This window comes from Amaranthus tricolor, chromosome 15 (genome assembly GCF_026212465.1).
Source record: "Amaranthus tricolor cultivar Red isolate AtriRed21 chromosome 15, ASM2621246v1, whole genome shotgun sequence".
In the NCBI taxonomy this organism is placed as follows: domain Eukaryota; kingdom Viridiplantae; phylum Streptophyta; class Magnoliopsida; order Caryophyllales; family Amaranthaceae; genus Amaranthus; species Amaranthus tricolor.
This window is the reverse complement of record NC_080061.1, coordinates 6794618-6809768: the sequence shown is the minus strand read 5'-3', so window position 1 is coordinate 6809768 and position 15151 is coordinate 6794618. Positions and strand designations below refer to the sequence as shown.

Genomic DNA, 15151 nt, shown 5'->3' with positions numbered 1-15151 from the left:
TATATATAAGGATGAGAATGAAACAATATTAAATTTTAATCTGTATAAACTCAATTAATTAAATTTGTGGTCTATTTGGCTGATGACTATTAAGTAAAATTGTTGAAATGATTTGACCAATTAGAAGCATTGACTAATTGAGCAATTATTTAAATTAATTTTTAAGTTGATGTTTGGTAAAAAAAATATTTGTTGATTGTTGAAAGTAGATCAAAGCCAAAATCAATGAAAAAAGTTAGAATATTATAAATAAATGTATATAAAATATCGACTTAAAAATTATTTATAAATTTTTTTTTTCCCTATTTAACTAATTAAAAATCCAAAAACTAAAAGCCAAAAGATGCACAAGAAAAAATTTATGTAGCCAAACACTCGAATCCGATTGTGTTTTCACAATTATATATAGATAGTTGGAAATATACTTGTCCATCATATATTTGAGAATAGACAAAATTGCAAGTTTAAATTAGACAAAAGGCGAAAAGCACAACATTAAAATCTAAACCCACAATTGCAATTGTAAGGTGTTTTTTCATATTGAAAACCCCAAAACTTGTAAGCTTAATTTGAAAGAAGGATAGAGGTTTTGACAAAATCAATGATACTAACTATCCAAAAATTTGATTATTTACCATATATAGTTATATACTACACTATATCATACCATTTCCCCATAAATCCCGCACATAGTTACATGGAACGTGGAAGGTATAGTCACGTTTCGCAATCTGGGAACGTCCGTTCTCAATCACCATAAAACGCGACCCAAATCGTTCAAGGTGACGTCCCGATATAGAAGACCTTTTTTAAAAGGTATTTTGGCCTTTATTTACAAATTAAAGAAAAGAGAAGGAAGAAAAAAAAAATGAAACCTAGAAATTTTTAAATTCCACTTGAAAATAATTTCTTAAAGCAAAATAATCATTTTAATTTAATTTTGTTTTCAAATATATATTTTATACATAATGTATCCCATACCCAATCGTTCTCGAGTCAATTTAGGTTGCAATTAGTGTTCCCCATTTTAAACTGAATGTCGTTCCAACCAAGTAACAATGATCCCACGTATAGCGGAGTAGCAAACTAACAAACCATGCCGGTATGTGTATCCCTCTAAAGAAAGTCGAGCCGTTATAAAACAATAATAGATAAATAATAACAAGCATAAATAAATGAACACTAAAAACATAAATAACTATAGAAAAATGTATGTAAACATATTCAAACTCCAACAACATTATGAACCAAATACATCAAAATCATGTTGAAGATCTTGTCGAGGCTAACTTTAGTGAAGTTCAATTGAAGGTAGTCAAATAAGACCCAATTGATGATTCAAGTAAAGTTAGTTAGTTGGCACTTATTGGCTCCATTTTTGCACTCTCTTTCACATGAAGTATCAAAAAACATAGCTTTACAAACATTCAAGTAGCAATATCCAAATCAAAAAAAAGTTTTACACGGGGCATCATTAATAAATAGAAAAATTGGTCAGAATGATTCAACCTTTGTTCGATTTTTCTATAATAATCCTAACTTTTAATTAACTATCAATAATACGAATTAATAGGAGTATTTTTCTCTAACATCCAAACAGCTAAATGAAGCTATAGGTAATTTGATAAAAAAAAATTTTTTAAAAAAACAAAACCAGCCACTTCCTACCACCGCAAACCCACCACAATCCCTCCCCTTCTTTAAGACCAACGCAGCTCCCCTTCCCTTCTGACACCAGCCCCTCCTCCGCTGTCAACACCAGTCTCGCCTTCTTCATCTTCAACCTCCATAACCTTTTAGTTTCTTTATTTCCATTTTCTCCAAATAAGGAACACATCAACGCATTACAGTCTGTTTGGTTTGATGTAAGTCTATTCAGGTGAATCTTTATTTGGAGAAAGTTGTCGTTTTGTTCAATTTGGGTGCGATTAATAGTCAGATTGGGTTGTCTTTCGATCGGACTTCGGTGGGTCTGCTACTGTAGATGTGTCGGTGGAGTGTGCGGCGAGGAGGAGGGGTGGCTGAGTAGGATGGTGGCGGGGGTGGGAGAGTAGGAGGGTGTAAAGGTGAAGGAAATGTATTTTGAACTTTTTGTTTTTTTATTTTTTATTTTTTCTTAAAGTGACATGTTTAACAAGTTATAGGTAATTTGAGATGTTGATGAAAAATACTTATGTTAATTGGTATTATTTATAATTAATTAAAAGTTGAGATTGTTGTAGGGAAATCGAATAAAGATTGGATTATTCTGATTGATTTTTCGTAATAATTGAAAGGTTAGTTTTTCAATTCATGACAAAAATCATCAATCAAAACTGTTTCTAAAATTTATATTGACACCTTATCAGAGAAATGGATGCAATTCATAGGGAGCACATAGAGTCATAGAATAACTCTAAAAAAATGATAAACCTAAATATTATGAGGTTATTTTTGGGTACATATATTTTATTTTAAATTTTAAGTATTAATTATGGAAATATAAATGAAAAATTTAAAAATAAAAAGGTTTGCCTAGTCATTTTCAATTTCTCAACTTTAAATACTTTTAAAACAATATTAGTGAAATTGTCTTAAATCCTAATTAGAAATTTTTTGATTTGTCAAAACACTATTTGATCAAATTATAGATTACATATGAAATCATGATTTACAAACATAGAAAAAGAATTAGGCTATGTCACAATTTTAGCAAAAGTTCTAAAATCGAAACTCACAGCTTTTTTTCTCTGTCTAACTTATAATCCAAAAAATATTAATAGAGTAATAGTACAATAACAAGCTTGTTGCGTAAAATATTATCGGTAACAAATTAAAATTTGAGAATCATGTAATTTAATATGGATATGGAGGTTATATAGGTTGAAGAAGCAATTAATTATTGCCTTAATTCGCCATTTTTACGGTATACATTAATAGTGAGTACACATTACGAGTAGGGTTAAGTGTGTTATCCCATACATAGGAAGATTTCAAACTATATGTGATACCTTGATACTCCGATCTAACTCATAAAGAAAATTAGAAAACATTTTTTATTTAGAATCCGCAACAAAGAAATTATTTACGTCACAGTTAATATATTTAATTTAATATGACTACGCACAATGGATAGACTTTTATACCACTCTACCAGGAATCATGTTAGAAAGCTTCAGTGTCTTGTGAAGAAACAATTTTTGGGTACCAAAAAGATAAATTGAAAATGTTTATTGAAAAACAAAATTGCGTCATATATTTCTAATAATACAAAATTACAACATAAAACAAAATGGTTGATGGAGTCTCACTGGCTCTTTGAATTGTATCACATATTGATATCTCCCATCATCTGCAGAATAAAAGACAATTATTAAAAATCAAAAACTCCATTGATGGTTATTTCAGTTTTGCACTACATTTTGCAACAATATTGCAATTTCCGGGATGGCATTAGAAGAAATAATCGGAAAAAATGAGTGGAGTGAATCCGATGATAATTGAGAGGTTCGCAGTTCGTTTTGCGTGTCAACATACAAATAGATGATTGTGTGTCAAACTATCTAAGGTTAGTGTTTGGTTAATGAGCTAGCTGAAACCGCTTGTTAAATAACCTAATTTACAACAAGTTGTTATCACCAACATGTAAATCGCTGATGAAATGAATTGATGAAATCTGCTAGTCAAACCAGTCACTCCAACCATCTATCGGAAAAAAATCGTATTTTGTGAGCTTAAGGGAATATTAGCATGTCATAGAAGCGCACAGTTTAAGGGGAGTATGTCTGCAAAATTTCATGATAAAGACGGAAGAATTACCTTGAATATGTCTCCGAACATCCCTTGCATTGGATTTTTGCGTCGTACTCCATAGAACCTTTCTGCAATGTGATCTAGCAACTGAACCATATCATACAAGTTAGAAGCTTCATATCACAATTCTTGAAGAGAAAAACATGGTTAACCAAAACTCCAACTGTCTAGAGAAAATTAAGGGGTCATGCTGATTATATCATACTCGTATTACACTACAACTAAGATCCATGATGAGAGTAGGAACCCAAAATTGGAATTAACGTTTGCCAAACCTTAAGTAGGATGAAACAACTAATGTAAAAAAAAAAAAGAAAAAAGAAAAAAATATGGATCAACAATTTCAGATTTCCCGAAAAAATAATAAACAAAAAATTGCAGTGACCTCATGAAAGGCAGGATCTCTCTCAATACTGGAGTTGTAATTCTGCCTCAACATTCTGAAAAGAGGCAGAGCATCCCTTTCTAACCTGCATAAGCAAAAGGAAAAACGATTTACACATAAATTAGTCCTAATGGTCTTATACATGATTTATCATTCTCCATTCATGATTAACAAGTTTAATACAGAAAATGTGGTAGATTACAAAAATGTACTAGCCAAGCAGATGTCTTGCGAAATGTGTGACCACCCTACGTGAAAATCAATGCTGTGTTAATCTTTAACATGCTTTAGTAACAACAACGACAACAAGCTCTAGTCTTCATGAAATCTTATACATAGGGAAAGAGCACCATATAATAATTAATCTCGACAACAAAACCCCGAATTAGGATTTATATCCTTTACTTCTTCCTCACCCCAATATCTTTATAGAAATGACATGACACTAAAGTCAACTTAATTATCTCATTTTTGAATTTTGACATAGTCTATCTCCACCTCCAATGTAGGATTCAATCACTAAACATGCAAGCTTGAATCAAGCTTTGTTTACACAAACTACATATATAATTGCTTCAAATGCTTTTTAACTTTTAAGGGGTATAAGATGTAGAGAAAACATAAATGGCTTCATATATAAGACTCGACTTCAATTTCTTAAAGCCACGTTTTGTTTTCTAGCATTCAACTCTATCTCTATACACCCCAATAACCTCGTTGATTAAGGAAGCAACAAAGAATTTGCCTAGATTATCTTGTAGGCCATCATACAATAATAATTTTCCAATTTTCCTAACAACTTGACTTAGATGAGCACCAAATTCTGGAAAGACTCGAAACAAATTACCTGAAGAGTATTGGTACAAGACACAAAATTTAAGAAAAAAGAAGCTATTAGCACTAGCGACTTACGTTTGCAAGAGATAACTGATAAATTGCATAAGATCTGACTCTGGATATTCTACTTCTTTAGATTCCAACTGTTTCTTCACCTCATTGTAAACATAGTTTGCATCTCTCAAATTACCTAAAGCTAGATACCTGCACAAAATGGGTTGTCACTGAAATCAATTACATATTTCTCCGGCTTTTTGTAGCACGTTAAATGGGCTATCAATATAAGAATCAAGCAAATAGAGAGGGCTGAAGCAAAAACAATTAGGCAGAAACCTAAAACTCTAAAATATTTACATGTATTTATTTACAGCATATCAAAAGTGATGTATATATGTATATATAAGTACGCATGTGAGCTTCCTCACATATGCACCCACCATAGTAATTCAATTACAAATCGTTTTGCAGTACAGTGCAAAGTTGCGGACGCGACCATTTGTGGTGTTACGAATCGTTTTGCGGACATCGCAATGTGACTGTTCTCTTGAAAAGAATTCATTTTATAATAGTAATTCATGTTTTCTATAACATGTATTCAAAAAAACACTTATAATAGACTTTTAGAACCTAATATACACTTTTAAAGAAGATAATAATGGCTATTATGTAAGAATAACAGCTTATAGTGGTTGTATACTCCATGATATTAAATTACATGTTAGGTCACGGGGTTTAGCACTTCGATAAAGCTCAAAATCCATTATTAAGCGGCCGTTATGAAACGTAACGGCCTCATTTTTATTCCATGGCACCCACACACCTTACTCAATGTGCGATCAGAAAAATTTGGATAAAGAACTATCTTAAATGCAGGAGCCAAGGCTTCATAAACTCCGAAAAATTGCATTTCTAAAATCTCAATCTATTCAATTCTGAAAATTTGACATTGCAAATCGACATATTCATAATTGAAGCACATTTTCTATTTATGATAGACAATGAACGAACGGATTTCTTCTCAAGAAATAATGTACGATACACTATTATAATTAATGATAGTTGAACGCAGTTTAGGGCAAGAAACTTACATCAAAACAGCACGAGCAATAGCCAAATCATCTTCACCAGGATAACACTGCAAAGTTCACCAAGAGAAGTTACATCAAACATCATGCGTTCAGATACCATATACAACTAGTTAGCTTATACAAAGACATAACCACACTAAAACACAAGTTGCTTGCACACCACAGATAGCATAACTGGAGCTGCTCTATGTAACAATATTCACTCTTTAAAAACTAATTTCAAAGCATAACAAACGCTGCGCTAATTCAAAAGCGATGCACCAAGATGACACTACTTCTAAATGTCACAAGTTTCCATCCTATCCCAGCAATCAACAAAGTACTTAGTTCCCTGATGTATAGAGATCTACAAATCGTCTTTGGTTTGAAAACAACATAATTTTGAGCGAAGGCATTCCCCTACTCGGTAATGTTTGGGTTACAAAGTTGTTAGCATTCAAAAAGTTCTTATGAGCAAACAAAAATATACTTGAAATGCTTTAAGAGAAAAAAATCAGAAAAATTGAAAGATCAAGTTTCAAAACTTAAGGCACTTTTATAAGGAACATCTGAAGTTCTAATCATAACAAAAACTATAGCCAATAGCATATTTTTAGATTAAGGTTTTGACCTTGTACGATCATTCTCTATGTTTACCAGATAAATAAGTATTGTTGGATATACTAATATTTAACTACAATCTATTGTTTTGGTCTTGCCTTGGATTTAACTGATACAATATGATGGTGTAAAATTTGAAAAGCATAATCCAAAAGTTGAACTTATCACTTTTCATACAGTGTCTTGAACTTGTTTACCAATCAACCTTTCATTAACTTAACTTTGTAATTAGTTGATTAATTAAGGGTTCTATTAGGTATTTTTTTGTGGAAACATTTAAGAAAGAAATTAGATATGCTTTGTCATCATCAGTCCAGTGACCATCTTTATGTATCCAAAGTGTACCCACGTCGAACCGTTAGACATGTACCCATACCAGTGAGCAGTGTTTAAATAACAGTTGCAAGCCAAAAGTCTGTTTACGCCCAAAATCTTCATCATCTAAAATAAGTGGATCGCAAATGCTACCAGCTGCCAAGGATGTAAAAAAAACTTGCAAAATATGAAAAAAAGAAAAACAATTAACAGTAACAGTAAGTAACAGAAACAGTAATAGTAACATTAACAATAACAATAAAATCACTCATTGCTTACAACTAACGAATTAGTTGCCATCAATGGAAATGAAACAGCTTAAATTTGTATGCAGAAAGCTTACCTTCTCCATGAAATTTACTAGGGTGTCAGTAAATCTCTTTGGACTTTTACCACGAACAAAATGAAACGAGACTTTGTTCATGTCCTACAATATGGAAGTGTGGATGTGAATTATATCAGTGTTTAATGCAAAATAGTCTAGATAACAGGAGAAGAACATAATTAGGTGCAGCAGAAAAGTGGCATTATTCTGACAGAAAACAGTGGAAAATGTAATAAAAATATCGCACAAAAATAACCTAAACAAAATAATGTCGGCATACTTTTCAACAAAAGTTCCATAAAAGACATTCTAATAGACAGGAGTCCTGAGGTGGGGTTAGTATCCTTAGAACCATACTCAACTGGCAATTCTACTAGTTCAACTAGGAGCTGGTCACAAAGTCCAACAAGAAGCCACAATTACACCTACAAATGAACTGAACAGACAACGTCATCGAACAATCGACTTAATGGATGACAGAAGGGTATAAAACATTAAATCACACAGATCAAATCACTAGAACAGAGAGCAAAATATGGTGAAAGAAATAATCGATTTTGCAGCTATGTTCATATGAATCTAGCTCAACTAATCAAATTCGTCACAACCTCTTAATTTTTCCTCTTCAATTTATCAAAATCATACATAAACCCCATTTTTTAACCACATGATAATATCCGGAGATTCAATGTTTGGTTAAAGAGAAAAGTCTAATTTTCTCTCTTTAGCAACTAACTTTTCACTATTTTTAAAAGGAATTTCATAGTTACGTATTCATGATCTAGAAGGAGAGAAAAGTGTAGTTTTGTGACAGATAGGGGACTAGCTGTTAGACCACGAAGAGGAAAGGTGAAGACAGAGTGGGCAATGACAATAATGACAAGTTGGCAGTTCTCAATTTTTACTAGATTGCTGATTGCTTTTGTTTTGTTTTCTTTTTTTGTGTTGGTAGAGTAGGGGAATTTATTCAGTTCTTTGCTTTTGCAAAACAACTCATACCATCAACACTTATTGCTTATTTGCAGAAGCCATAAGTCAATTCACATTCTTATTGAATATAAAAAAGTCAAAAAAGAAAATAGACAAGGAAGGAGAAAAAACTCTGCAAAATCATAATAGACTGAACTCTAAATGGTGAAAAATAATGAAGCTCAATGAAATAATGACATGGAGAAGATAAGAGTAACAATGGATCAAAATAAACAGAGGCCTGGTTTGTTTAAAGGCTTTTCAAAACATTTTTGAACGACATTAGGCTGATGCAATCAAAAGCTAAAAAAATATAATTAAAAAAGTGGCTTTTGATTGGCTGAAGATACAAAAATAGAAAGCACAGGTGATTAATATAACTCGTGAAGATCTGTATTTTGACCAAAACAGAAGGAGCCTGCCGCCAGGTGCCTAACCAAGGCCAAATAGAGAATCAACAAATCAATATTGAAGAGTAAGAATTAGCTTTGAGAAGGGGAAAAGACGATAAGAAAGAAAGAACTTTTTCTTCAGAAGCTTACATGATCAAACAACACAAATCAATTAGGAAATTAATACAAGAATTACAGAAATGGCAGCACGAAGTCAGCGTTCCTAGCCTACTATTTACGGGGATGATAAAAATACTTCCAGCTCGTTTTCCAGACTTCCATGAAACTCGTTTTGAATTCTTCAAAGTATCAGCCAAGGTTTCTAATTTTAGATAAAAACAGTTCCAAAAGCCAGGTCACAGACATACTAAATTTAACATATTCTAAACTACTGTCAGATCTTCCATTCATCTAAAGAAATAAACATCTTGAATGGAACTTGTAATAGGTGAACAAAACATTGAAAACAAGCAAATTATTCTGCATATAACATTTTCTGGAACACGCTATTCACTTGAGTTAATTGAACCACACAATTCAGAGTTTATCAGATTATTCATTATTGTTTAAATTTGAACAAGTGAACAAGTTGTACTCTAATAAATAAAACCAAACAACCGCGAGATCAATCAGTTGTTAGTTATCATTCTTGCTACAAACTTTCAACTTACCACCTCAGGAGTTTCAGAATATATGTACTCAGCAAGCATAGTATGCAGCTCCCGGCAGCCATTTTTATCAGTTCCAAACTCAATAGACCACCTGTGCAATACAAAAAAGTGTGAATTAAGATTCAGGAAAACAGATCAACCATTGAACAAAGATATTAAAGAATGGCAACTACAATTCAGAAAACAGTTGTGCATATGCGTAATATTTTATCAATTATTAATAGTTCATAACAACAGCCTCACTCCATCAAGTCATTGCTATGCACACTCAAGCCACACATGGAAACACAACCCAAGAAATTTATTGCCTGGACAGCTACAACACAAGAAATAAAGATTGTAAATGAAAATTGCATCGCTTTCTAAAGCCTAGAGAACATTAGTGATTGGATACAAGATGACTCTTCCTTTCACAGACAACCCAGAAAAGATTGTTGACCTTTCTTTGAACTTACTTCATATGCTTTGGTTTCAAAAAATTACCATAACACTGCCATTACCATGTTAAAAAAATTAGTATATGTCATTCTACGCCACATGAAAAAAAAAGAAAAAAAAATTGAAAATGACCCTTAAAGATCACTTATTTGAGTTGAGAATGGATGTTTGTTATCAAAAATGGAAAGAATGTATGTCACTCAAAAAATCTAGCTTAAGAAAAGTCTAGCATTTCAACATTTCCCTCCATCATTTCACCTTGTTATGATTAGAGAAAACTCAAAAAAGATTTATAAATCATGCAATTGCATAGCATTGCTTTAGTTTTCATTTCACAAAATGATAACAATTTAGTAATTTATGCTAGCATTAAACTTAACATCTTCAAATTTAATCATAACTTCGTTAAACTTTCTGACCTAATTGCAGCCCTCAGAAAAGAAGAGCAACCCTCCACCCGTATTTTAGCAGCTCCCAATGCCTCCGTAAGCTTTTGCATGTCATCATCATCTCCAACATGATCCGGTACAGCGTTTCGAGGAAATGCCTCGTAGATTTTCCTGAGACGGTCTAACAAAACTTACTTTTCAGGCATACGCAAACAATCCAATAATTATTAAATTTAATCCTAGCCAAACAATAAATTGATTTTTAAAAAACGATTGCCAAACAGAAATTATATAAAGCTATCTAAACAAATATGCTAGAAAGAATAAAGAACTGACCTAGCAGATCCTCATTGTAAGAAAACTTCCCCTTCACGAGGGTATCTACGAACAACATTGCCAGCTCAGAACCACAAGTAACCTAATCATGTCCCAGATTTTAGTCAATAAAGAAAAATGCAAATAAGCCACAAAATGATAGGACTTCGGAGGAGGATTTTGAAAACAAGCTAAGGCAACCAGCCTTTACATGTTCAAAACCCAACCTTCTAGTCCACAATCATGATTACAAATATTATCTACTAATAACTAGCACATTTTCGAACAAGTTCACAAATCAGCCTTTACATAGTGCTAAAAGCTAGGCTAATTTTCATCACCATATCAAGCAAGTACAACAATAATATAATAACTGACATTAAATTGAAAATTGATATTCAATATGATAATGTAATGAGCTAGGCTTGGAAGTAAAAGTAGCTTCTTAGAGAAGGATACCAGTTAAAAGTAAAAGAGGGGAAGTACTATGATAAGAGTAGTCAGTAGAAAGAGAGGCATCAGATCATTGCTGAGTGTTTTTATTTAGCTTTAAGGTCATTTTGGGAGAGATTCAGGCAACTCAAAAGCTTGAAAACTACATTTAACTTCTGTCTAAATCTAATCTTTCTAACTACAAGTTCTTCAAAATGTCGTTAACATGATTCTCATGGGGATTATCAGAATTTGGATATTTATCAAAAAGCACATTTAACGCTAAAATATAAAGGCCTTTAAGTGTCCAAATAAGTAGCTGCTAAAATAACACAACTCCATCCATTTGGGATCCCGATCACAGTGAAAAGCTGTTGTTTTATCGCTGGTTTCAGAATTTCAATATATTAAAAGAACTGTGCTATTGCTACCCATAATTTCATTCTGTTGCCTAGTTTTCCCAAAGCTCTAACCATATATATTCCTGTTATCCTACAGTTTTGATAATAACCCAAACTTTAATCTATAAAGATAGTACCAATTCAATTGTTGGCGACTATGAGGGTTGGGGTGGCAATGTTGAGTGTTGACTAGACAATGAACACTAGCGACAATAAAACAAACTGATGAGATAGAACCCGACTAATAAACGAATAAAAATCTTCAAAAAGATGTATTAGATGGTGAACTATAGATGTGGCCATTGTATGAAAAACTTCGTCCTTTAGCTAGGTAGGGTATGTATTTGGTCAAAATTACTATTTAATAACTCCCAGATAACTCACGTCTTAAGAAAAAATGCAGTAACATTTCACTGTGATTAATCCATGGTTAACTTTAATTTCGTAAATCAATGGATGATGAGTCTTAAAAACAACAATGCCAAAAATCTCAGCTATATGAGGTCTTTTGCATGAACCAAACAAGTCACCATGAATGATCTTTGCTAACGAAAATTATAGTTTATTGCACCTTTATCTTTCATACTAATGAATGACTATGACAACAATTCAAATAATAGTCTGCATATATTCTCTTCCACCATTCATTTCCATATATTGTCATACATGTCATTCTTTGCTCATGTTATCCATGTCATCATCGACCTACCACTAACTATTCTAAATTCCTCAAAGTTTTTACCTTCAAGTTAGAACTGGTACATTAATAGTCTTCTTTGCACATGACCAAACTAACATTAATGATTGTCTCCCATTATATCTTCAATATCATCTCTAAGACTCTTCAGATGTCTTCGTTTTGATATTTATTATTTTATTATGTCCACTCATCCATCTTAACATGTGCATCTCAGCTATCCCAAACTTCTTTAATGGTGTCTTTTGCAAACTTAGCGTCTGAATCCATATAGTAGTGTTAGTGTTGGTTACTTGGTTGTAGAATTTTCCCTTTAACCATTGTGGCACACCTTGATCTATCGCATAGTGGGCCACTAACGTTGAAAATAATATTTAACATCTTAATCAATATCTTTATACCTAAAAAAATCAAGTCAATGTACTAAAAAACACTTGCTAGAAAGGAGCACCTATGAATCCAACTTTACTAAAACTTTGCTATGATCCTTTGAGCGAAAGCAATACTTCATATACTCATATACTTTGGCTTACTTGGATTTAGTTTCAATCCTTTCAATTCTAACGTCTTATTCCACATCTATAGCTTAGCATTAACCACATCTCTAGTTTAAAACACTAATATAATGACATTAGCAAACATGCACCATATAAATTCTTGTCGGATATGTCTTGTTATCTCTTTGGGACTACTACATAACAAATGAGATCAAAGCAAAACCTTGATGTCGCTCCTATACATGTCCTAACATTGGTATGTACTTTCTCATAGGTATATTGGACTAATATACTTGTTACTTATATGGTAATATGGTACACCTTCTTTCTTATAATCCACTATAGTACTTCCCTTTCTTTAAATGTAGTACTCCATTTGCTGGTGCATACATAATAGCTTCCATGGTAGATTATTCTGTAAATAAAACAAATTGGTTTTTGAAAATGCATGTACATTCATCATCCTTACGTACCATCATCATATGGCTCATAAGCTTAATTCTCCGATAGTGCATCCCTGTTAATTTTGTAGATAGGTACTACAGACTACAGTGTTACACTCAAGATCTTATTTGTTTCTCATGTCTGGTTAAAGAGGTCGGGTAATTAATTCAATCCTTGTACTAAACATTTTAAACCGTCTATAGGACCCACTAGCTTGTATTCTATTCCACATGTTCCATCAAGATGTCCCATGTTATCCCCTTGACATCCACTAAACAATTCGTCAAAAATATTCATTCCACCTACCCTTAATATTTTCATCTTAGAATAGAATGTTTTTTTGTTTATCCTTGACGCACTTCAACAAACTAAAGACCTTTCTAATCGTTTTCCTCCTTTTGTGCATCCCATAAAGATCTTCTTCCCCTTCCCTCAAGCCTAACTTGTTATATACCTCTTTGGACAATAACTTTGCCTCAAGCACTACTTGTTTTGTTTTTGGTTTGACATCCTTGCATCACTCCTATATTTTGCTAAAGCTAAATAACATTCTTTATTTTTCTTTATTGCAACATGTACTTCTGTAAGGTTACCTGTTCAAAACCCTATGACACCCATTTTATGAGCATAAGATGAAAATAGAGACATGTGAACATTGACCAATTCTCACCTAAATTACATTATAATTTCATCACCATTCCCACCATTTGATAACAACTACCAAGCAGGATGTAAGTTTAAGGACCACCTCGACGGGAGCCATTCAAGCGACATAGGGGCAATACAGTGATTTTAATTCAGGCTGGTTGACTGGCACATGCGAATGCGGTTAAACAAAAGTAAGGCTTAAAGGAAACCTGATCATGTTTCAACTGGAGGCAAGCACCCGATTCTATAATGTCCAATGCATCAGAATACCTTTCTGCCGATACGTATCTGTAATTTCAGCACGGTAACTCCATGAGCACAACAATCAGTAGCCAAACAACATCAAACCTACTCATTTATTATGATTTAACTCAATGCTCAATCTTACAAATTAGTCTTAAATTTAAAAATAGCAAAACAAAACTTGAAACAAACCCCAAAAAAAATGATAAAATGTGCAAAAACCAACACTATTCTTTCTTATTATTGCCCAAAAAAATCAATACCTTGCAGAAGTGGACTTGTACATCTGCTGTGCTCCATAATAATTGCCTCCATCAACAATTTTTTGTAATTTTTCAATGTTCTGCATGATATAATTAACACAAATTAATATCAATTATCAACATTAGAACGAAAATCAGATTTGTTCACGAACAACGATGCTTATACAAATCGAGATCTAATATAGAAAATTTCGAAAGAAATACAAAAGTAGATTCAAAAATTGAACTTTATTCATTACAATAAATTGTAGCAGTAGAACAGGGAAAAACCTCTGAAGCAGGAGGAAGAGAGGCTTTTCTGGATCGAGACATGTTCTTAGTAAATTTCGATTTGTGTTGTTTTTTTTTTTTATTTGGATTAAATTCGATTGTAAATTTTGATCTATAGTTGATTGGAGTAATATTCGGATGAGTTTTCTCTTTTTCTACCTCTCCCGTTCTTCAATGTGCATGAATAGACTAGAAGGTTTAAGCCAAGATTTTGTTGATTTTAGTTTGGTAAAACGATTTAAAAAAAGCAGTCTATGTCTTAATTATTTGTATTATTGGGTATTTATTTTAGGGAATTATTATTTGTCGCCACCTTTTTCATTTTATCGCCATCCCTTCTAACAAAATTACCATATTACCCCTACATTAAAAAAAATTACAAAAATGCCACTTAAGTTAAAAAATGTTTAAGAAATGTAAATGGCACTTAATAACATTGTTATCGCTTAATAACATTATTATCGGAATTATATATATATTGAATTTTCAGAGGCTTTATGGTAGTATATTCGAATTCAAATACGATACCTTCTCTCTAAAAACTCTCTAAAAACAATACGTAAAGTTAAACAAGCTAGAACTCTAGATCGAACATCAATGGCATACCAAGACGTGCATGATAACGATCTGGTAAGTAATTAATCGGTTCGATTTTTGCAAAAAAAAAAAAAAAAATAGGAACGTAGTCGCACAAAACGTGCGACTGGGAGTCGCACGTTTTGTGCGACTGGCTTGTGCGA

The 15151-nt window shown here is 32.5% G+C and overlaps 1 protein-coding gene across 1 annotated transcript; it reads right to left on the bottom strand.

Moving 5' to 3' along the window:
- Positions 1-3088: 3088 nt before the first annotated feature.
- Positions 3089-14646, bottom strand: LOC130801307 (protein GET4). The gene is made up of 12 exons (XM_057665126.1): positions 14412-14646; positions 14142-14221; positions 13845-13923; positions 10538-10619; positions 10232-10382; positions 9375-9465; positions 7361-7444; positions 6103-6149; positions 5090-5218; positions 4178-4262; positions 3799-3879; positions 3089-3331 (listed from the first exon to the last, which is right to left on the bottom strand). The coding sequence occupies exons 1-12, from the start codon at positions 14451-14453 to the stop codon at positions 3308-3310; spliced, it is 975 nt and encodes a 324-aa protein (XP_057521109.1). The 5' UTR covers positions 14454-14646; the 3' UTR covers positions 3089-3307.
- Between the last annotated feature and the right edge of the window lie 505 nt (positions 14647-15151).

Excerpts from the sequence above, each read along its gene's own strand:
- LOC130801307 (XM_057665126.1), bottom strand. The coding sequence starts at position 14,453 with ATGTCTCGATCCAGAAAAGCCTCTCTTCCTCCTGCTTCAGAG. Across the intron at positions 13,924-14,141 it reads TACAAGTCCACTTCTGCAAG|ATACGTATCGGCAGAAAGGT; the intron begins GTATTGATTTTT and ends CTGAAATTACAG. Across the intron at positions 9,466-10,231 it reads TTTCTGAGGGCTGCAATTAG|GTGGTCTATTGAGTTTGGAA; the intron begins GTCAGAAAGTTT and ends TGTATTGCACAG.